We start from the raw sequence: 24,355 nt of genomic DNA, 5'->3' as shown, positions 1-24,355 counted from the left end.
AATCAGCGTGCTCGCTGCTCCTGGTGGAGGCAGAGAAGAAGCGAGGGCAGAGCCTTGGAGAAGGGGTGGTGGAGGTGGAATAGGGGCATATCCCCTCCAGCCCCCTGTCATGAGCACCCCACGACCCCAGCCCACACCCTTAGCCCTCTGCCCTGACCCCCCTTCACACACACCCAGCCCTCTGCCCTGAGCCCTGCAGCCCCGCACACCTCCCAGGCCTGTGCCCTGAGCCCTGCACACTCCCCCAGCCGCCTGCCCTGAGCCCTGTACCCTCCTCACACACACCCAGCCCTCTACCCTGAGCCCTGCGCCCCGCACACACCCCCAGACGCCTGCCCTGAGCCCTGTACCCTCCTCACACACACCCAGCCCTCTGCCCTGAGCCCTGCACACACCCCAGACCCCAGCCCTGAGCCTTGTACCCTCCTCACACACACCCAGCCCTCTGCTTGACTCCTTCACACCCCCCCCATGACCCCAGCCCTGATTCTGGCACCCCCACACATACCCAGGTCCCCCACACTCCATGCCCTGACACCTGCACCCCTCTCGCATGCCCCCAGCCCTCTGCCCTGACACTTGCACCCCCCCACATAGCCAGCCCCACCCTGAGCACCAAACGGGAGCTCCTGCACCACCCTAACACATTCCTACCTGCACTCCTCGCACCAAATGGAGCTGCCCAGGTAAGCGCTCCACACCCAAACCTCCTGTCCCAACCCTGAGCCCCCTCCTTCATTCTAGTTCCTGGCCAGACCCTACACCCCAACCCCCAGCCTGCTCCTTCACCCCCAGCCCTGTGCTCAGTGCACTCCCACCCTCAGCTCAGTGCAGAGAGAGAGGAAGAGAAGGGGCCAGAACCAGGGAGAAGGTAGGTACCCACTGTAGGTGGGCATGACCCCAGACTGGCAGTGGGCTGAGCAGGTCTGGCCAGGGCCGGCTCTGGCTTTTTGGCCGCCCCAAGCAAAAAAAAAAAAAAAAAAAAAAAAAAACGGGGCGGCCAGAGCGGGGAACAAGAACAAAACAAAAAAAGCGGCCATGCCGCTCTAGGATTGGGCAGAATGCCACCTTGAACAATCTGCCGCCCCAAGTACCAGCTTCCTCAGCTGGTACCTGGAGCCAGCCCTGGGTCTGGCAACTGGGATCCCGGCTGGCAGGAGCCGGCGGATGGAACCCCTGAGCGGCAGCGGGCTGATCCGCTCAGCCCACTGCCGGTCTGGGGTCCTGGCCGCCAGCCCTGCACAGTCCACTGCCGGTCTGAGGTTCTGGCTGCCAGTCTGGGGTTCTGGCTGCCGGACCCTTGCCAGCCAGGGTCCCAGCCGCAGGTCCCGTTCAGCCCACTGCCGGCCTAGGTGAACAGAACCAGCTGTAGGCTGAGCGGGCCGGCGGCGTAAGATCACCATTTTAATTTAATTTTAAATGAAGCTTCTTAAACATTTTGAAAACCTTATTTATTTTACAATACAGCAATAGTTTAGTTATATAATATATAGACTTATAGAGAGAGAGCTTCTAAAAAACATTAAAATGTATTACCAGCACGTGAAACCTTAAATTAAAGTGAATAAATGAAGACTTGGCACACCGCTTCTGAAAGGTTGCCGACCCCTGCACTAGGCCATATGGACTCCTTAGACTACTATCTGTTCCAAGCCTCTTATGATTGCAATGTTTAACATTGGGAGGAGGAGGCAGAGAGAATCCCACATCTCATTATGATGTTTGAAGAAACCAATAAGCCTCTTTGTCTCTCTTCTGTTATTCAACTTGTGTGATTCATTATCATTCTCTAAAGTTTATTGTGTTGGTTAAGTTTAAAAAATTTTGAGGAAGAGCTTTGTTTACTGAATATATTGAATGCCCACTGGACTTTTAATATGTGCAGAAGATTATTATATATTTCTTTAAATCAGTAAACAAGTATTTATGACCCAAAGTCACTTACAAGATGTGCATGAAATGTGAAGGCTACCTGTATTTTGAACATTGGTAAAATATGTTAAAAGTCATAGTTCCCAGAGTGGTGTGAGTATGAACTGCATTTTCCAAAGTCTGCCAAATCAAAACCAGTTTTAACCAGAAAACTTAAGAAACACTTTTATGAGGACTACTTCAGTGTCCAAATGCTGGTAAAAATAAAATTAAAAAGGGGATTTTTTCCATATTTAGAATGTGCTGAGCATTCACCCTCTGAAAATCAGTCCACCTTAGTGTCTCAATTTGGGCACCCAAAAAGTGAGGCACCCAGAATAACTAGTCACTTTTGGCCTAGATCTTTTTGCCTTGATTCTCCTAAACCAGGGGTGGGCAAACTATGGCCCGGGGCCACATCCAGCCCTTCAGAAGTTTTAATCTGGCCCTCAAGCTCTAGCCAGGAAACAGGGTCTGGGGCTTGCCCCGCTCCAGTCGGGGAATGGGGTCCGAGGTTTGCCCCACTCCGTGCATGCCATGGCCGGGAACTGCGGCCAATCGGAGCTGCAGGGGCGGCACCTGTGGACGGGGCAGTGTGCAAAGCAGCCTGGCCGCACCTCCGCGTAGGAGCCAGAGGGGGGACATTCTGCTGCTTCTGGGAGCTGCTTGAGGTAAGCGTCGCCTGGAGCCTGCCCCACTGCCCCTCTCCCACACCCTGCCCCCCTGCCCCTGATCCCCCTCCCGTCCTCCAAACCCCTCGGTCCCAACCCAGACCACTCTCCTGCACCCCCAACCCCTCATCCCCAGCCCCACCCCAGAGCCCACCCCCCCAGCTGGAGCCCTCACCCCCCCACACACACCCAAACCCCTTCCCCCAGTCCAAAGCCCCCTCCCACGCTCCTCATTTCTGGCCCCACCCCAGAGCCGGTACTCCCAGCTGGAGCCCTCACCCCCTCCCACACTCCAACCCCCAATTTCATGAGCATTCATGGCCCGCCATATAAATTCCATACCCAGATGTGGCCCTTAGGCCAAAAAGTTGGCCCACCCCTGTCCTAAACTGTTTTATATAGAACTAAGGCTGTAGTTTTATGTCCCTGTGCAAACTTAGAATTATTTTTTTCTGTTATTGAATTTAACAAGTCACAACATTTTGTATTAATTTTTATTACTGAGCCACTTGTATAATTCTACTAAAAATCCAAAATAGAAAATAATAATAATGCACGCCTTTAAGGTAGCTTATATTGCTTATCTCTCCACCACAATAGCAAACAAAAAACTGTATATGCTCTTTTGGACATTAAGGGGTACCATAACACCACATAAACCATGAGGTCACTGCCCTACTAGTCAAGTCTATTGGCCTTTCTTATCTTTGCAGATATTCCTAGTCCTGGGGGAATTCTGCACCAAAAAATTAAAAATTCTGCACACAATATTTGAAAATTCTACAATATTCTGCATATTTTGTCAAAATAACACAACATAACCATGCCAGTTATAATTATTTTGGTAATTTATTTCAAAATATCTGTCAGAAAGTAAGTCTGTAATAACACAGACCAAAAAAAAAAGATTCTGGTAATTTTTTTTTATAAACAGATTCCTTACTAGGCATATTAATACAGAGTTTTTGGTAATTCATTTAAATTACAATACAGAACTGTATTTCCTGCACCTGCAGAAGAGCTGAGGGAGAGGGAAGGTGCCTGGGAGTGAACCTGGAGGATATTGGGTGTGAGGTTTTTGTTTGGGGGTGGGTGGGATTGTTAGGGTATTGGGAAACTTCCCTCATGCGGACCCTGGCAGACCCCAAGCCTCTCCCATTCAGTCAGGCACATCTGCCCTTGTCCCCACACCTCCCACTCACATGGGTCTCTGAAGCCCCCCGCCCTCATCCCCAGGCTCAATGCTGTCACCCCACTAGCTCCTGAGCCCATGCTCTAGTCTGTCCCCTGCACTAGCCATTCTGAACCCCAGTCTGTGACCCCCTCCCGCCCCCCAGCAGTCCCGTGTGCCTCATTCTGTCCTAACCTGGCTCTTCAGGCAGGGTACTGTGATGAATTCTGCAACACTGGGCATAGAATTTTTACTACTGGGAGAATTCTGTGCAGTCACCTGTCTCACATAATTTTGTAGTTTCCCTCATAAAAACCGTTTTGCCTAAGAAGTGTTGCAGTTCTGTGCTTTGCCCACTAGAGGCTGCTGTGGCGCCAGAACAGCCAGCTGTGTTGATGTGCGGAATTCCCTCAGGAGTAAATTCCATAAGGCAAGTCAGGAAGGAGAAAGTTTTAGGTGCCTCTCTCTTTCTCTCTCTCTCTCTCTCTCTCTCTCTCTTTTTTTAAGCTTCCACACCCCGCCCCCTCCAAGAGACCAGCAATTGAGGGTTCTTAGTTTCATGGATTTGTTGTTAGATTAGTCATAATGTGGAACAGGAAATCAACAAGACTGTTGACTGTGCAATAAATAGGGTCTCTAAGGGCCTGTCTACCTTAGTGAAATTTGCACCAGCTACTCTGTGTAGCTATGCTGCACCAAAGTAAAGAAGGGCTTATGCCAGTGTGGTTTACTCTGGTCATTTACTGGTTTAAATTGCACCATTGTAAGCTCTGCTTTATGCCAGTTACACCTCTCCCTACTAGACATTTGCACTGATGTTTACACCAGTGCAAATTTTTGAGAAAAACTCTAAATGTAGAGTACATTTAGTGTTTACAGCTCAAGTGAGTCAAATACCTCATTTGGGTTGTATACAGATCCACTCTTTCAGAAGATGTTTGAAATCACTGAGATAGTGATGCTCAAATATGTTCAAGTAGTAGATAGTCCTATGTATGTCAATGATTGAGTTCACTGATCTCAATGACTGCATTTTTAAACTGATTTACCAATTATTCAGTATTTAGCAGGAGCTCTTCATTTTGATCTAACAGCATGAGGGAGTAAAAAGAATGGTGTTGTTCGGGGGTCTGTGACATTATTCCAATCAGTCTGGTTGTTAGTCTGTGACACTATTTCAACCAGAGAGAAGCCAACGTTTTCAAAGTTTCTAAAACTTGGCTTAATTTTCTCATGGCAATATAATCTGTGGATCGTCTATCTCAGTCTTGAGAAAGTATAGTGGATGAAGTGTGGCATTCTGATTAGAGCTGGATGAATAACAGTGATTTGTGATATTTTACACAGATAAATATACAAGTTCCTTCTGTTGTTATTCAGGTCGTATTATTCATTGTTTGCAACTATTTGTATGACTATTGATGCAGAAAGTTTCCCAGATTTTACCATGCACGTCTATTTGTCTGAAAATTTGTATCCGAATGTGTTGTTCATTGTTCTCCTGTTTAAAAAGCTTCAGCAGTTCAGAGTGGTAACAGAAACAATACCACATGACTTAAATAACTTACATACAACCAGTAGTTATAATAGTTTGTGAACCTCCCACATGTTAAAATTTGCATGAACAGTTCAATACTTATAAATAACAAATATATTCAGAGACATTAGAATCAGTTCACAAAATATTCACAGACAGAAGAATAGGCTAAATTAATTGGATTATTTATTTGCAATGAATAATATGACCACTATAATCTTGATGTTTATTCTATATAGAACTTATTACTATGGAATACCATGAGTTCAGATTTCTGTTAAACTTCAGATATCTAGAGCCTTCCAGATAACCATGGAGTAGCATGCAGCCAAATGGAAGACATGGAAAACATACTCTGGAGGCTGGTAATATCCATATTGGGGCAAATAGTGATGAACAGTCATTTAAAAATTTTATATTGATGAAACTGTTAGAAACTCATTATTATTTCCTCTCTTTATTATTTCCTCTCTTGTCCAAAATAGGAGCCCTGATCTGTATAAGCAAAATTATTGTCAAGTAATACTGATGCTGAAAACAAAATCTATTATTTATTTAGAGAAGATCATTGCCTAGTCTTTTCTTGAGTTTTACAGTTCCCTAGGTCATCAGGAATGTCAAAAGATTGGTGATTTTCCATTATGAGGGTTTTGATACTAAGCACACAGGGACTGCCACATAATATTTACCTGCATATTTTATAGGAATGTGTGATGGGGTTAGGCTGCTCCTTAAAAGTAATAAGGCCTAGGGGTCAGCTCAATCCCATTCGGTTGTTGCGTCCCTTTAAGAGTTGGGGAGGTCTGATGTAGGAAAGGTTTTGGGAAATAGAAGATATGGGTAGAGAGGAAATGGTCTTGGGGGTAAGTAGTACTTGGGACTAGAAACCCATTACTATTCCTTTAAGTTCCCGGCCCAGGACCCTTGCAGAATGGCTTTCACCCAACCAATAGGGGATGTGTTGGGGAAGGGGTCTAAGATATATGCTGCCTTTGCCAGCATAGTGAGGATATACGCTGTAAGGGGAATGTCTTCCTGTTAAAAATCCCCAAGTCTAACAGTGAAAGGGTTGATGGAAAAAGGGTCAGCTGGAGGAGGAACAGTCTGAGGTGCTGGAACTGACCTGAATGAGAATCTAGATTCTGGGGAGGAGCTGGGGAAACTTCTGCCTTAAGGAGAGCTGGGGTACTTTTATGAAGCACAACCCAGCATAAAGAAGGCTGGAAGTAGATTTGAAGAAGCTCCTTGCTATCTGGCTGAGAAGGGGTAACATGAGGTGATTGAACCCTAGAGCAGGAGTAATGGAATTTGCAGTCTAGCAAGAAATAGTAATGAGCAAGAAAAAGTAGCAGCATGTTAGCAGGCTGCAGGGAATTGGAAGGAGCAGCCCTTAATTGCCTAATGCAAGGTCCCTGGGCTGGAACCTGGTACGTGCCTCAGAACTGAGAGAGGCAAAGATTGATAAAATCTCAGAAGGGGGAAGGCTTGACATAAATGCCCATAGACTTTGGGACTTGTCCTTTCTGGACTCTTCTGTTACCCCAGAAAGGGACTGTGTTTGAAAGGTGACCCGGCCTGAACACTGGGACACAGAAGCAAGAAACGGGTAGGCTAAAGCAGAGGCTCTCAATTTTTTGTTGTTGATGGACATGCAGTGTTAATCACTGCAACTCAGTGACTGATTGATGAAAGTATATGTGTACTTCATATAAACACATACAGTTAGTAATGCTTTAAGAAAAAGAGTATGAGTACTTACAGATATCAGTGAGATGGGTGTGCCTGCTTCTTACTGCAGAGTCAATCTATCCTTGGTGTGATGGTTGACAAGCAAACTCATAAATCATTCTCCACTTCCAGTCGGGACCTGAACTTTGTCTTCACAGCTGTCATGGCAGAGAATGATGCTTCATAAACTGTATATATGTTATTGGGAAAGGTAGCAATGCTTTCATTGCTTCTGTAACTAAGACAGGAACAGTTGGCAAAAACTGACAAGGTGTTTGTTCCTGAAACTTAATTTTCAGCATGTGGTCACAGCATAGTTTGAGCAGCTCCTGTTCTGCTTTTTCCATTCAAACGGCAAGATCACATAACAAAATTTGAGAATGGATCCCGAACCCAATCATATTCTTCCATGTTTATGTTTTTAAAGTAAACTCTGAAGTACTCTGCCAAAGTTGAAAGATGAGCAACAATCTTGTCTCTCTCACAGTCAATTGTTAACACTTGTACAATGTGAGTATTATGGCATTGTTCATGCACCATGGAATATGTTGTGTAAACAGAAATAGATTAGTCAATTTTAATCATTAGGCAGTGCAGACTGAGGCGACATGTAACTGTTGATAGTGGGGGGGGGCACAACTTAAAGGTTTTGGAGGGGCACGGGACCAACCCACAGCTCACCTCTGGGTCTAACAGAGGTTTTCAAACTGTGGGCTGAGCCTGTGCAGTGATGCCCTGATCTGACTGAGTAAGGAGGCGGTCAGCTGTGCTGTGTTTAACCCTCATCTGCCTGCTGCACACACTGCTGAGGGAGCATGCAGAGTGTGAAAGGACAAAGGCATCTGGGTTAGACCCTATGTACCAGGCTCTGCAGGCCTGGCACCTCCTCATTGGAATGGCCCAACTGGAGCTGTGCTGTGAGGTATCAGGAGCTGCTGTCCCACCCTCCCATTACCCAGTCCACATGGCGTGGGGACTCAGACTTAGCGCTGCAAGTAAGAAACTGATCTGGATGCAGAGCTAGGGTCAGATTCTTTAACACATGGTGATCAGAAAATGGCCTTCTCTCAGGATAGACTCTGCTCCCTGAAATCAGGGGAGAACAGTGGTGTTTCTCCTTGGCTATCTGCTTCCTGCTTGTGGAGTCAATGGCTGTGAGACAACCCCTTCTGATGGCAGGGGGAGGAAGATCTCTCTTCTGCAGTGATGCTGCAATTTTTGCTTGCGCTCCCTCAAACTAAACAAGCTGGGTGGCCTCTGAGGGAGTCATGGGGTGGAGATCATGCTCGGAGGTGTAATTTATTTTCGTAATATTTTGCAGACCCCCTATGCACTCTCTAAGCACTCCATGAAACTCTGGACTAGAGAACACCAGACTGGAAGGGGTGGTAGGGTAAAAGAATCACTGCAATGTTGTGACTAAACCTGAGGGTGGTGCTCCAGCAGTGAGCATGCCATGTAACCAAATGTTTTCAGGATTAGCTGTTCATAAAGCATTTTGAAGATGTAAAATACTATATAAGTGCTACCTATTATTAAATAGCATAAATAATCTATTGTGCATGGTAAGCAATCTTCTGTGAGGAACCATAAGGCAACATCTTCTGTTCAGAAATGTGTATGTCACATTCTCTTTAGTACTATTAATTTATTGGCGGGCTTTGATTTCAGTCTCCTAAATCTCTTTTGACATTGTGTTGGCTTCATCTGTCTTCAATTTTTCCTCCTATATTTCTCACTCAACGGAGGTTGCTGCAGTTGGATGGTGCTGTGTTGATTGTAAAGCATTTGGGATCCCTCTGGATTTTATTTGAATTTGTGTGGGAACCTTCCTCCCTCCCCCTCCAGCAACATGAAAGTTGCTTTGGGCTTTATAGTCAAAATTCCTGGAAGGCTTTCTTCCTAAAATGTTAGTAGTACTGCATAATGCTAGCCTGACGACAGGTATTTTATACACACTATGGAAAACTGCACAACACAAGAAATCCTTAATGGTCCCAGAGGACAATATTTAAACTTCATCCAAGTTCTCAGGCAAATGGGGGAGGAGGAAAACAAGGAGGAGACAAGGGGTTTGATTCTTAATTGCTCTGCACTTTTTGCACTCACTTATACCAGGAGGGTTCCCAACTCTCTAATTGATGAAAACCAGACCCCCTGCTCCGCCTCTTCTCCCTGGGGCTCCCCCGTGTCCCTTGCTCCACTCCCTCCTCCCCCTTCCTGGTGCCTTGTGGCTGGATGGATCCTCTCCAACTCCCTCCTCTCCCCCAGCCCCTCCACACAGCTGGGCTCCCTTTTTTTTTTTACAGGAGCTGCAGCCTGACTAAGGCCTGGTCTACACTACAACTTTAATTCGGATTTATCAGCTTTAATTCGAATTAACCCTGTAACCGTCCACACAACGACGCCATTTAATTCGATGTAAAGGGCCCTTTAAATCGATTTCTGTACTCCACCCCAACGAGCGGAGTAGCGCCAAAATCGATTTTAGCAATTCGAATTAGGGTTAGTGTGGCCGCAATTCGATGGTATTGGCCTCCGGGAGCTATCCCACAGTGCATCATTGTGACCGCTCTGGACAGCAATCCGAACTCGGATGCACTGGCCAGGTAGACAGGAAAAGCCCCGCGAACATTTGAACTTCATTTCCTGTTTGCCCAGCGTGGAGAGCACAGGTGACCACAGATACCTCATCAGCACAGGTAACCATGCAGGCTGATAATCGAAAAAGAGCACCAGCATGGACCGTGAGGGAGGTACTGGATCTGATCGCTGTATGGGGAGAGGATTCAGTGCTTGCAGAACTTCGTTCTAAAAGACGAAATGCAAAAACTTTTGAAAAAATTTCCAAGGGCATGATGGAGAGAGGCCACAATAGGGACTCTGAGCAGTGCCGCGTGAAGGTCAAGGAGCTCAGACAAGCCTATCAAAAAACAAAGGAGGCAAACGGTCGCTCCGGGTCAGAGCCGCGGACATGCCGCTACTACGCCGAGCTGCATGCAATTCTAGGGGGGGCTGCCACCACTACCCCACCTTTGTTCGTGGATTCTGGGTCGGGGATAGTCTCGACGCCTGAGGATTCTGCCGATGGGGTAGAGGAGGAGGAGGAGGAGGATGAGCTTGCAGAGAGCACACAGCACTCCATTCTCCCCAACAGCCAGGATCTTTTTATCACCCTGACTGAAGTACCCTCCCAAGCCTCCCAAGCCAGTACCCAAGACTCTGACCCCATGGAAGGGACCTCAGGTGAGTTTACCTTTTAAAATATAAAACTTGTTTTAAAAGCAAACGGTTTTTAATGATTACTTTGCCTGACTTTGCATTCGCGGTCAGTTCAGCTACTGGAAAAGTCTGTAGCTACTGGAAAAGTCTGTTAACGTGTCTGGGGATGGAGCGGAAATCCTCCAGGGACATCTCCATGAAGCTCTCCTGGAGGTACTCCGAAAGCCTTGCCAGAAGGTTTCTGGGCAGTGCATCCTTATTCCCTCCTCCATGGTAGGACACTTGACCACGCCATGCTTGCAGCAAGTAATCTGGTATCATTGCCTGACAAAGCCTGGCAGCGTATGGTCCCGGTGTTTGCTGGCATTCAAGCAACATCCGTTCTTTATCTTGTTGTGTAATCCTCAGGAGAGTGATATCACTCCTGGTAACCTGGTTGAAATACGGGAACTTAATTAAGGGGACAGAGGTGGCCGTTCCTACTGGGCTGTTTGCCTGTGGCGGAAAATAAATCCTTCCCTGCAGTTAGCCAAGCGCAGGTGGGAAATTGGCCCTGAAGTTTTCCGCGTTTGGCTAGCAGGGATCTTCCCTGTTACCAGCCACGCGGTGGGGGGAGGGTACCGTGATCATCCCAGAGAATTCATGGCGGGGGGGGGGGGGGTAGTTTGGTGCCTGCAGGGATCTTCCCTGATACCAGCCATGTGGTGAGGGGAGGGGTACCGTGATCATCCCAGAGAATTCATGGCGGGGGGGGGTTAGTTTGTTTTCTGGTGCTGCTGAATGTTAACAGAAAAACCGCAGCACTCTACTTGCCTGAAGGGGCCCAGACAAGTCCCCCCACACTGCCCCCCCCCCCAACTGGCTGAGATTGGCCAGGCTTCTGCAGCACTCTACAGGCTATGCTTGGTATGTGGGAAAGGAGGGTGCAGAAGCTGTAAAACAATGGCTTACCATGGCCGCATGCAAGCCGAATTCTGTTGCCCAGACCTGTGATCTCTAGCAGCAAAGCCACAAGCACTCAGCATTAAGAGGCAAAATGCGACCTTGCACAGAAATCACATGTGCTATGTAATGTGAACAGTGTTGGTCACCGTGAAAGAGTATAAGCATTGTTCTGCAAAATGTAGCTTTTAAAACAATTCTCTTTTTTCCCCTCCCTACAGCAGCTGCAAATTCCTCAAGCCTCCCTCCTCCATCCCGAAGGTTATCACAGATAAGGCGTCGTAAGAAGAAGACGCGGGAGGACATGTTTTCTGAAATTATGCAATCCAGCAGGAGTGACAGAGCTCATCTGAATGAGTGGAAGGAAACAGTTTCAAAGTATAGGAAAGAAGTCAGTGAACGTGAGGAGAGGAGGGACCAACGTGAGGAGAGGAGGGACCAACGTGAGGAGAGATGGCGGCAGGAAGACCAGAGGATGAAGGATGCAACGCTGGGGCTGCTCCGGCGTCTGGTGGAGGTTCAGGAACGGCTGCTGGAAAACAGACTGCCGCTTCAGCCCCTGTTCCACCCTCCCCCCTCCCCATGTTCCGTATCCTCCTCACCCAGACGTGTAAGAACGCGGGGGGGGGAGGCTCCGTACACCTTCCCATTCCACCCCAGTAGACAGCCCAAGCAAAAGGCTGTCATTTTTTTAACCTTTTCTTTGTGGCTTTTTCCTTCCCAGCAATCCTCCTCCCAAATACCACCCGGGTTCCCTCCCTCTTTTTCTAATCTATTAATAAAGAATGAATGATTTTTAAATGATAGTGACTTTATTTGGTTTGAAAGAAAGCTGGGGGAAGGGGCAGGGTGGGTTCCTTACAGAAAATCAGTCAGTAAAGGGGGAGGGTTTTCATGAAGGAGAAACAAACAGATATTTCACACGGTAGCCTGGCCAGCCATGAAACTGGTTTTCAAAGCTTCTCTGATGCACAGCGCTTCATGGTGTGATCTTCTAATCGCCCTGGTGTCTGGCTGCGCGTAATCAGCAGCCAGGCGATTTGCCTCAGCCTCCCACCCCGCCATAAAGGTCTCCCCCTTACTTTCACAGAGATTGTGGAGCACACAGCAAGCAGAAATAACAATGGGGAGATTTCTTTGGCTGAGGTCAGAGCGAGTCAATAATGAACGCCAGCGACCTTTTAAACGGCCAAATGCACATTCTACCACCATTCTGCACTTGCTTAGCCTGTAGTTAAACAGCTCCTGACTCCTGTCCAGGCTGCCTGTGTATGGCTTCATAAGCCATGGCATTAAGGGGTAGGCTGGGTCCCCAAGAATAACTATGGGCATTTCAACATCCCCAACGGTTATTTTCTGGTCCGGAAAGTAAGTCCCTTGCTGCAGCCCTTTAAACAGATTAGTGTTCCTGAAGACGCGAGCGTCATGAACCCTTCCCGCCCAGCCCGCGTTGATGTTGGTGAAACGTCCCTTGTGATCCACAAGTGCTTGCAGCACCATTGAAAAGTACCCCTTGCGGTTTATGTACTCGGTGGCTTGGTGCTCCGGTGCCAAGATAGGGATATGGGTTCCGTCTATTGCCCCACCACAGTTAGGGAATCCCATTGCAGCAAAACCATCCACTATAGCCTGCACATTTCCCAGAGTCACTAACTTCCGTAGCAGCACCTGAGTGATTGCTTTGGCTACTTGCATCACAGCAGCCCCCACCGTAGATTTGCCCACTCCAAATTGATTCCCGACTGACCGGTAGCTGTCTGGCGTTGCAAGCTTCCACAGGGCTATCGCCACGCGCTTCTCAACTGTGAGGGCTGCTCTCATCTTGGTATTCTGGCGTTTCAGGGCAGGAGACAGCAAGTCACAAAGTTCCATGAAAGTGCCCTTACGCATGCGAAAGTTCCGCAGCCACTGGGAATCGTCCCAGACCTGCAACACTATGCGGTCCCACCAGTCTGTGCTTGTTTCCCTTGCCCAGAATCGGCGTTCCATGGATAGAATCTGCCCCATTAACAACATGATCTCCAAAGCACCGGGGCCTGTGGTTTCACTGAATTCTGTGTCCGTGTCCGTGTCCATGTCCTCATCATGCTTGTCGCTGCGCTGCCGCCGCCGCTGCCTCCTCGCCTCGTTTTTCTGGTCCTGGCTGAGTATAAACTCCACGAGAACGCGCAAGGTGTTTGCAATATTCATGAGTGCTGTCTTGACCTCAGCGGGCTCCATGCTTGCCGTGGTATGGAGTCTGCAGTGTTCACCCACCCAGGAAAAAAGGCGCGAAAATGGTTGTCTGCCGTCCGTTGCTTTCATGCAGGGAGGGAGGGAGGAAGTGAGGCTGTACCCAGAACCACCTGCGACGATGTTTTTTGTCCCATCAGGCACTGGGATCTTAACCCACAATCCCAATGGGCGCAGGAGACTGCGGGAACTATGGGATAGCTATGGAATTGCTACCCACAGTGCAACGGTGCAGAAATCGACGCTAGCCCCGGTACTTGGACGCACACCACCGAATTACTGTGCTAGTGTGGCCGCACTCATTTCGACTTTATACAACCTGTTTCTCAAATCCGAATTATCTAAATTCGGATTAATCCCGTAGTGTAGACATACCCAGAGTCTGCTGCCTGCCTGCCCATGAGACACAGGTAGGAGGCGGCCCTGATTGAGCAGAGGCTGGCACGGGTTGGTGACCCAGCGCCTCTCCTCCCCGGCTGTGGTAAACGGACTTTTTGTGTCTGATCAGTGCATCTGACCAGACAGTGCTAGGTCCCTGTAGTTGGTCCTAGCCGGGGCTCGACCCTTCCGGACAGGAGGGGAGCCACACCGACTCACTACTGTGGGAACAAGCAGTCAGTTAGTCCCGAAACTCCGGCTCTTTAGTGCAGAGTCGGAGCAACCACAGTTAAAGCTCAGGCCCTTGACTGCAGGGGCTGAGCGAGCAAATAGATCAGAGCCCAGGCCCTGGATCAGGGCGGGGCAAACACAGTTAGCTCAGGCCCTTGGTTGCAGGGGCTGAGCGAGCAGACCGTCAGAGCCCAGGCCCTGGATCAGGGCGGGGCAAACACAGTTAGCTCAGGCCCTTGGTTGCAGGGGCTGAGCGAGCAGACAGTTCAGAGCCCAGGCCCTGGATCAGGGCGGGGCAAACACAGTTAGGCTCAGGCCCTTGTTTGCAGGGAGCTGAGCGAGTGAATAGTTCAAAGCCCAGGCCCTGGATCAGGGCGGGGCAAACACAGTTATGCTCAGGCTTCTGTAGCCGAGCGTTGGGTGAGGGGGAAGCCTGCCACCCGTGCGGAGGGTGGCAGGGGGGAACGCAGGCCCACCCACTCCACTGCGTTCCAGCCCGGGGCCCTAACAGCGGTTGCTGCCGCTGCTGGTCAGTGGGGTATCCAGACCGCAACACACTGACATAGGCTCACACTCAGTTGCAGCCGGACCGGGGTCGGCTACCCCCGGGCTACTTCCGTGATCCCCCTCAAAGCCTACCTCGTTCGTTGCGCCGGGATCGGGCCAGTCCACCTGCATGGGCTCCTCTCTGCCCGGGCTCGGCGGCAAGTCTGGTAGCTCTGCCGGGAAGTCCGGCCAATGGTCCTCAGGCGGCTCCTCTGGATAGCAGCAGGGGCGAAGGGGTTCGGGTCCAGTCTCACCCTCAGGGTTAGTGGGGTGCGGTTCCCAGGGATTCTCCCAGTAGCGGGCGTGAACGGGCTCCGGCGGCTCCTCCTCGTAGCGGGCCCGGGGTAGCTCAGGCCAGCTAGGGTCCAGGCCTCGGTCTTCGACGGTCTCCTGGCCGGGAGCTCCCGGCCGCACGTCTGCTCCCTCCGGTGGCTGGCCGCCGACTGAGCTCTGGCGGCCGGCCTTTATACTTCCTGTCCCGCCCCTTGACTTCCGGGGGGCGGGGACAGGCGGTGGTGGTCCCACCCACTCTGGTGCCTGCACGTGGGCTCCCTCTTCCGGACAGGAGGGGAGCCACACCGACTCACTACAGTCCCCTTTTCAACTGGACTTTTCAGCAGTAAACTGGGCTCCTGCCTGGCAACGCTATTAGCTATGCAAAGCGACGGGGTAGCATTTTTTCAGAAAGTTTGCGCCGATGTAAAATGACTACGCACAGTGCAAGGCAACAGAATCAGGCCCAAGGTATTTTTAGAAAGAAACTTAAGTTTTAAAAATTGGCCACCAAGCTGATCCTACTTGAGGGAAGGAACATCAGACCAGATGGTCTTTTCTTCTGCCTAAGATTTACATTCTTGTAGCCAGTTCTATAGCTTCCCTGCTTTTGGATGAACTAACTCTAGGGAGAGGATGGGGAGGGGAGGAAAGCATTCAGCCATGGATGGAAAATAAAAGTAAAACCAGGAGAAGAAAATGAAGAACTGAAAGCTTATTGGCTTAAGCTTTCTACCCTGTCACTATTCAGCATCACCAGCACTTAGAGTGGAAATTCATTCATTCAGGTATTTATTCATATTAAAGAAAGCCCAGATTAATTTTCTGACTAATTATGCAGCTAGCTGAAGAGCTACTGTGGCCCGTAGATAGATTACAAGACTGCAAGGCGGGCAACCTGGGTTGTATTCTTGGTTCTGCCATTGACAGTATTACTTTGGGCAACTCACTGAGTCACTGCCTTAGTTTCTCTTGGTCCAATCCTTGGGTCCAGCCAGCATGCAATTAGCACAGGGTCTGAGAACGATACAACCATAGGTGACACTGTGCCATCTTTGCCCTCCAACCCCTTCTGTGAGCAGGTAGGGGCTGGCGCAACCTACAGCAGCCTCAGAGCTGCTTTATATTATATAAGCTGGTAATGGCTCCCTCTGGACCATTTCATAGCTGAGGATTGCCAGAGTGCTTACCCCTTTCTGCCCCAACATATCACTTATGCCTGGGAGCGGATGATATAGAATCCACATCTAGGTGTTTTTATCATGTTTCTGGCCCCTCTGTGTTGCTCAGACAGCACAAAGGAGCCACTTCAAGGGCCAGAATCTGGCCTTCTGTATATAAAACGGTGATCGTAACGTTTACCTATGTTTGTAAATCCCTTTGTGAACTCTCTATTATATATGTATGCCCCCTCGTCCAGCGTTGGCTTGGTGAGCATATCTACATATCATGTAGATGCTTCACAAGCCCCTTGCTCATCCCTTCTCTTGGATTATTAATTCTTGAAGAAATAGCTGCACATCTGAGCTACGCATGCAACTCTTCAATGGGTGCCTAGGTAAAGTTTTTAATGTTGATTTTGCAGCTCACATGTTTTTTTCTGTTTGGAGAGTTGATTATGCCATTTCACACTTTGGCTAGAATTTGGCCCATCCACTTTAGGGATTATTTTTCTTTTTCCTCAAGCATTAGAAACTTGCTACTATCCCTATAGGTTGTGGTACATTTCAGAGTAGCTCCTTCTGCAATAATACTTCTACATTCTGTATTTAAAAGGAGTCAGATGGCTGCCAGGCCCCACATTTACTCCTCAGCCCATGAAAATATCACTTTTCTCTTTTTAAAATCTTCACCTAACAGAAAACAAAGATCTATTTGTCCTCTAAAATAGGGCCCACAACAATTTGACAGTCCCAGCTCCTAGGCCAGGAGTAGACTTACAAACAACAAATAGTAGGTTTATTGAAGTCATACCATATACCTGTCATCATTTAATGCCCTCATTCTTCCTGCTAGCTCTGTTTTTTGTGAAGTAACTAGTGACTGAATATCATGACAAAATTCATGGTCCATTTTTGTAAATTTCACGGTCATAGCATTTTAAAATTCTTTAATTTCACTGTTTCAGTTATTTAAATCTTAAATTTCATGGTGTTATAACAAAGCATGAATATGTATTTTAAAACTGCAAAATATAAACCTGTAAAGCCCTTAAGACTCAGCATTTCTCAAACTGCGGGACTCGACCCAAAAGGGGTCACAAGACTATTGTAGGGGGTCACGGTATTGCCACCCTTACTTCTGTGCTGCCTTCAGAGCTGGGTGGCTGGAGAGTAGTGGCCTGACTACATTGTAACAAACATGATTGTATTGTGTCCACACAGTCTTTTCCCCACACCCCTTGCCAAGTCTGAATCCCAACTCCGTCACTCTGAATGTAGAAGTGGGGCCCGCAAGGATTTTAAAAATTCATACTTGCCATTCAAGGCTTGAATTAAATTCCCAAGGTTACAGCTTCTCTCTGACCTTGGCTTGGTAAACGCTGCCAGGACTCAAATGCAAAAAAACCCGTTTGAACTCAGGAAGGAGCACTTGGGAATTCCTCCCTGTGGAGTACCCTCAAGCCGTTTCACACACCCCTCCAGGGAAGAACTGAGAAAGAAAACTAAGGAAATTAGCTGTGGCTACCAGCTAATCAAACAACAGGCACAAACCTCTTTGGACACCAAAAATCCAATCCTGTTCTTAAAAAAGGCAAATTTTATTAAAAACAAAAAGGAAAAAATACATTTGGAACTTAGGCTTTTGGACTTGAAAGCTAGTTAGTTCAAGCTCTGCTAGTGCAAATCTGTCTACACAGGCCGGGACGCTCACTCCCTGCTGCAGCATAGACATATCCTATATGTCCATAGCTAGGGCCCTCACTCCTGGAGTCATGTGACTGTCAGACTCTCAGCTTTTTTCTTTTTAAAGCATGTTTCCACCTCTCATTGTTCCCAAGAAAAGTTTGAAAACATGAATGAAGGGCAAATAATGTAGTGATATCTGCCTGAGTTTGCAGACAGCTTGAAAATAAAGCTCTGACAAAGATGAGTTTCCTCATTCACCTCTAAGGCTCCCTGCTCTGGGGTACCCTACCTAAACCACCCCAGGAGAAGACTGTATGTGTGGCAGGAGCCCACTCATCCAGACACAGTCCATTTTCTGGGTCAAGTGTAGGGTACTTCACTAGAGTGAGGTCCCTGCTGCCAATTCTGAGGGAAAGATAGCCCCATGATGCTGTCCTTACCTCCTTGTAAAGAGGAGTGGGGTCCCACCTGCTAACACAACACCAACAGGGGATAGGACTATGATGCGGGGCCGCAGAGGCAGAGCCCTGGAGGGCCCCATGCCTAGCACCAAAGACTGACGTAATCTGGTCAGGTAGAGGGGTCGCGGGTATTTCTAGTAAGAAGCTGGCTGCGCTCCTGGTTGCAGAGCTGGGTGGCTGGACAGTGGCAGCAGATGTCTCAGGGCCCAGCTCTGCAGGCAGCAGCGCAGAAGGGTGGCAACACCATAACAGGCCATCCTTCCTTCTGTGCTGCTACTGGCAGTGGCTCTGCCTTCAGAGCTGGGCTCCTGGCCAGCAGCTGCCGCTCTCCAGCTGCCCAGCTCTGAAGGCAGCATCACCACCAGCAGCAGCACAGAAGTAAAGGTAACAGTACCGCAGTCCCCCCTCCAATAATCTTGTGCCCTTTCACAATTCCTTTTTGGGTCAGGACCCCTACATTTACAGCACCATGAAATTCAAATTTAAATAGCTGAAATCACGAAAGTTACGATTTTTAAAATCCTATGACAGTGAAATTGACCAAAATGGACCCTGAATTTGATAGGGCCCTATATGAGTAAACTTGGCAGAATTGAATTTTTTTTTTTAATTTTGATTGATAATGTATATTTTAGGGTTTTTTTTTTAATTTTATATATTTACATTTTCACAGTTGTGGGAAATTATGGAGGTGTCACACAATTAATTATTTAATAGCCATAAATGTTGATTCAAAAATTTAAAGCGTTATAACCATTAAAACACAAATTGTCAATTTCACATCAAAATATACAAAGTAAATATCCTTAAATCAAACTAAGTTTTCATGCAGCATTGTTCTTACTTTGCCTATCCATAACTTTTGATGATCCTTGATGAAAATATTTTTCTTCAGTTTGTGTGTGTGTGTGTGTGGTGAAATCAATGTATACTGATACTTACAATACAAAATCTAATCCTTCCAAGCCTAGTTATGAGTGAAAGTTACTAGGTGTCTGTAGAGGAACTATCTGTATGGTAGCTGCTCCCTGCTAGGTATCTGTGGAGGGAGAGCTGAGGTGCATATGGGAATGCTGGATGTCTCTGCTGGGCGGGACTGGTGTGTGTGAGGTGCTGGCGATGTGGTGGGGAGTTGGATGGTGGTGCTTCTGAGTGGTACTGAGGGATGCGGGGGGTGGGTGGAGGGAAGTTGGCTGGGGTGTAGGATGGTGGTGTCTTTGGGGGGAATGAAGATATGGGGGTGTCAGATGGGAGGGTTTCTGAGGGGAGTGGGGAGTAGGATGGAAGTGTCTCTGGGGAGAGGTGGGGGAGCAGGATGGAGATGTAGGATGGGGAGCTTCTGGGGGGAGTGGGGAGGTGTGGGGAGGATGGAAGTGTCTATAGGGAGAGTGTGCAGAGGTGTCTCTGGGGAGATGTGGGGGAGTAGTATGGGGGAGATCTCTGGCAGAAGTATGGGGAGTAGGATGGAGGTGTCTCTGGGGGGAGATGGTGTGAGGATGCTGGGGTGTAGGATGGGAGGATCTGTAGAGGAAGAGGGGAGCTGTGGGGAGTAGGATGGAGATGTCTCTGGGAAGAGAGGATGTGAGGATGTTAGGATGTTGGGAGTGTAGGATGGGGGTCTCTGGGGGAAGGGAGACCTATGGGGAGGAGGATGGAGGTGTCTCTGGGGGGAGATGGTGTGAGGAGGTTGGAGGTGTTCGATGGGGAGTCTCTATGGGAAGGGGGAGGTGTGGGGAGTAGGATGGAGGTGTCTCTGGGGCGAGAGAGTATGAGGATGTTGGTGTGCAGGATGGGGGTGGTCTGTAAGTATGGGGAATAAGATGGAGGTGTCTGTGGGGGAAAGGGTGTAAGGATGTTGGGGTGTAGGATGGGGGGTCTCTGGAGGAAGGGGAGATGTGTGAGATGGAGGTGTCTCTGGGAGGAGAGGGTGTGAGGATGTTGGTGTATAGGACCGGGGTCTCTGGGGGAAAGGGGAGAGATTCAGGGAGTAGGATGGAGGTGCCTCTGGGGAGATGTGGAGGAGTAGGGTGCTGTGTCTCGGGAGCGTGTGGGGTGCAGGATGGGGTCTCCAGGGAAAGGGGGCGTGCGGGGAGTACGATGGGGGGGATGAGGAGATGTGTGTGTGGGGGGGTCTCTGCAGGAGGGTGGAGTCGGTGAGCCGGACTCGTCAGCCGCTGGGTGTGTAGAGCTCCGAGGGGCCGCCCTTCCCCCTGCCGCCCGCTAGATGGCGCCTCTCACGCGCCGCGGCGCCTCTCTGATTCCTGGCGCCCGGTTGCGCTCCAGTGGGGCGGGTTGGCGGCGGCAGAAGCACCACCCTGAGGCCGCTGGCTTGAGCTCCTGCCGCAGAGGGAGGCGGGGAGCCAGACGCGCCGCTCCCCTCCCCGCGCGGGCTGCGGCCGCTGCCAGGATGCCTCGGGAGCGCGGCGGCAGCTGCTGGCTGCTCCCCGCGCTGCTGCTCCTGCCGCCGCTCTGCGCGCCGGGTGAGTGGCCGGGGGGCTTCGCTCTGCGCGCTGTTGGCGGGGGAGAGACTCGGGCATGGGGGGCGGCGGCACCGGAGCCGCAGCGGCCGCCCGCCTCCTCTCCGCGGGCGGGAAGTGGCCGCGGAGGGACGTTCCCCTTTCCTCGAAGTTTGTTGGTGGGATGGGCTGGGAGAGGAGGCGAGGAGCCGCCTCCCCGGCCTCCGCACGGCGCCCTCTGTCGCCTGCCCGGACTCGGAGCGTCCCGTGCCGGGCGGGAGACTCTGTGGTGAGGGCCGGGAGCCCTTCGCCTGCCGCCCGGGGGTGCTGCTGGCCGTTGGCCGCGAGCACCGGGGCGGGGTCGGGTCCCGCGCTGTTCCCCTGACACCGGGGAAGGGACCGCAGCCTCCCTTAGTTAGCCTGGCGGCCGGCGGGGAGCCTCGGGGGGTGTCGCCTCCCCCAGAGCCCCAGCCCCGCGGGCTGCGGCGGGCGGGGGTGCCAGGGCCGGGGTTGCGTCTGGTGCTGTTTGTGAAGTGCTGGTTGCGTAGAGTCTGAATCACAGACAGGTAGTGCTCGGGAGCCCCAGCGCTGTGCAGGACCAGGGAAACCTACACCTGCCTTGACAGGTGTTTCTCCAACCTGCTCTTAAAAATCTCCAGTGAGGGGAATTCCACAACCTCTAGGTAGAGTCCTAGAGAAATAACCAACTCTTAAGGATGGATGGGGACCCAGTCAGGTAAAAGTCAAGTGGTTTAAAAACTAAATAATTCTTACATTTATTCCAAATAGCCGTTTAGGCCATGGGTGCTGCAATGTTTTTAGGATGTGTGGAGCACCTCTTAATACAGAAGAGTGCCATGGAGCATCTCCCCATCTATCGATATTGCAAGGATCAATTGCTAACATGAAAAAGGAAATACTTTCCCAGTATTAATGTGGTTTACCTGACCTGTAATATGCTTTGGCAGATGGGAGAATAAAAGAGGAGAGTTAGTCCCATGTGAGTAGCCAGCTTTCCACAGCCCAGTGGTCTGTGTACCACAGTTTGGAAACCACTGCCTTGAATGGGTAAAAATGAAAGACTCTTCCAAATCTAATTTGTTTTTCATTATTTGTGCTCTGAAAACATTTCTCTCATCTTGGAGAATAATATAGCATTGTCAATTTGTTGTTAACCAACCTTGATATCTGGTTCTTTTTCACTAGTGCAATTTTGGGGTTGCAAACCCTGCAGGGGAATATTTAAATATAAACAAACTTCAAACTGAAATAAAAATATAGATTTTTTTTTCTTTCTTGTAAAGTTTATCTTCCTCACCAAAATAACTGCATTTTGGGATTAAACTACCTCAGTCTCTTTTTAAAGCCATATTTCAATCCCTCTCAGGATGAAGGATTTTGCTTAATTGTAAATATCTCACTGAAACAGTTTTCCTGATGAAGGTGAATCTCCCTTCCTCCATCCTCTCATCCCAGCCTTAGAATAGAAGCTTCAAGTTTATTGCTGTGTAAGGGGAAAGTCAGTCAGTTTTTAAAAAAAACCTTAAAAATTAATTAACTTCAAAAGGGGGAGAGGGCAATGGAATTGTAGGTGTGAGGACCCAATTAAAGTCAGTGGGTGTCAGTATGGGTTTAGGGATTTGCTCACATGGACCTCATTGCAGGATCAGAACCTTAGTTTGCATAGTCTTAGAAATATCCTTTTCTTTTATGCTAAGAGGAGCTTCTTCTTTCACAAGCATCCTGCGCTTTTGAGATGGCTGAGGGAAAGTTGAATATTTCTGAACAGTGTTAAAGATTCTTATCCATTGCCATTTTACAAAAAAGGGGTAAAGGTAATTAGATATCTTAGAACTTTCTTCTACCAAATGTATTTGCTGGTAACATGCACAGTGAAAAAAATATTTATATAGTTTTATACTTAGTCTTATGCTCAAGACTTTTTCATAAAGAAGCACAATAGAATGACCCCCTCCTTCCAACCCCCCTATCTTATTTTTCATATAAAGAGATTGTGTACATAATAAACAATTTAAGGAATAATTTTTAATAGTGTAAAATGGTGACTTCAGCCTGAATATTTTTTCATACATGTCTCAGTTGCTTCTTTAAGGAGCTAATCTAAAAAATTAAATGTGACTTGTTTTAATTGCCTTACATAATGTTTGGGGTGCTGGAGCTCACAGTACTCCTAAAATCTCTGGCCTAACAAGTTTGTAGCACTAATAAGACTTTGCTCTTTACTGGTTAGGTTAGAAGCCTTTGAAGTTAATAGGGCAGTAGCAGTCAAGAAGAGCTGGTATAAAAACTTCAGTGTAAATAGATAAAAGACTGATTTATTTTGCCTCTTTACTGCTCCTGGGTTGTCTCAGCATCGAAGACCCCAATCTGTCTGAGTGACAGCAGCAATGTAGATGTTACCTTGGGAAACATATCAAGCCATAAACCCTGGTGTCCTGTGAGAATCTGACAAAGGCAGCAAAATAATACAGAGAGACTCGGGCTGAAAGGATCTTTTTTCATTAAATGATAATTAGTAGAAGTCCAAGGAGCCCCTGTCTTGCATGCTGTACCTACAAGAGGCAGTAATATCAGCTGTTTCAGCATTCTAAACCTAGCTGTTCCAAGTATTTCAAATTTTTGAAAACTGTTTATTGACCATGGTTTTTTGACATACATATAAACAATAACACATGAAAAGACTCTCATAAGATAAGGGATAATATCATAGTTTTCCCTTAGCTCGTTAAAAGACTGATGCAAAGCATCTCAACTGGAAAGACTCCCGTTGATTCAAAGCTCCCTGAAGTCAGGCCCTCAAAGAGGAAGATACAATAAATGTTCTTTAGTCCCTTGGTATATGCTTTAGTATGGTCTGGTTATACCATGCTTTTGCTCTTAGAAATGTTTTAAAATATTTATAACTTAAATGAAAGATTTTTACTCATTTTAAGTGTGTGGAAGCTCCTCTTGTTTCTAAAAGGGAACACTTAAAATGTTTTTCTTTACATTTACATTATTATAGAATCAAGGTTCATAATAGTCTGCTGTTTACCTCTTGAGCAATGGAAAAGATAAGTGAGAGTACTGGAGAGGGGGGAGGGATAGCTCAGTGGAGAGGGAAAGCTATCTGCCAGTGACCTTTCCAATCCCAATTTTCGTCATTGTAATGGGGAACTTTAGAAAAAGATCAATAGTAATTAAAAGCAATTATTTTACTTTCCCGGATTTCAATTTTCAATTTTGGTGGAAATGGTCTGAAAACCAAGGAGTCTGACTTTTTCTGCTGATTCTGGTTTCCATTTCTGTTATCAAAGGAAACGGATATCAGAGTGGTAAAAGTGAGGACAGAGTTTTAAATAATCTAAAAGTGCTCTGCCCTCCTTTACCTTATTCAACTTCAGTTACTATGGAAGTAGAATCAGAATGGCTACTGGTAGCCAGCCAGAGAGGCTGAGGACTGGAACTTGACATTTTCAACTTACTGTGCAAATCACATAAACAACTACAGGTGCCAACCAGGTCAAAGTCTACAATACTTGAAATATGAAAAATGTGAACTTAAAATAGCAGGTAACACTTATGTGATTTCCTTACTATTTTTTCTTAGACAATTGTAAAGATTGCCTGCAAGGTAAATTGGTTAATAAGTTTGACTTATGTGGTTTCTCTTGGTGCCTCCACAACTGGAACATTCGCTAGCTAATCAAATTTTTCTCATAATTGTTTTATGATGATCATGTAACA

At 48.0% G+C, this 24,355-nt stretch overlaps 1 protein-coding gene across 3 annotated transcripts in view; it reads left to right on the top strand.

Moving 5' to 3' along the window:
• Positions 1-20,463: 20,463 nt before the first annotated feature.
• The window catches only part of B3GLCT (beta 3-glucosyltransferase), a 134,949-nt gene continuing 131,057 nt past the window's right edge, over positions 20,464-24,355 (top strand). For all 3 annotated transcript variants that reach the window (XM_054015349.1, XM_054015350.1, XM_054015348.1), the window contains exon 1: positions 20,464-20,632. In XM_054015349.1, the coding sequence (XP_053871324.1) occupies positions 20,560-20,632 (73 nt within the window). In that variant the 5' untranslated portion in view covers positions 20,464-20,559. The remainder of the gene's footprint in view (positions 20,633-24,355) is intronic.

Source organism: Malaclemys terrapin, chromosome 1 (genome assembly GCF_027887155.1).
Source record: "Malaclemys terrapin pileata isolate rMalTer1 chromosome 1, rMalTer1.hap1, whole genome shotgun sequence".
Classification (NCBI taxonomy): Eukaryota; Metazoa; Chordata; order Testudines; family Emydidae; genus Malaclemys; species Malaclemys terrapin.
Note: the sequence above shows the minus strand (reverse complement) of the source record. Positions and strands in the feature narration are given on the sequence as shown.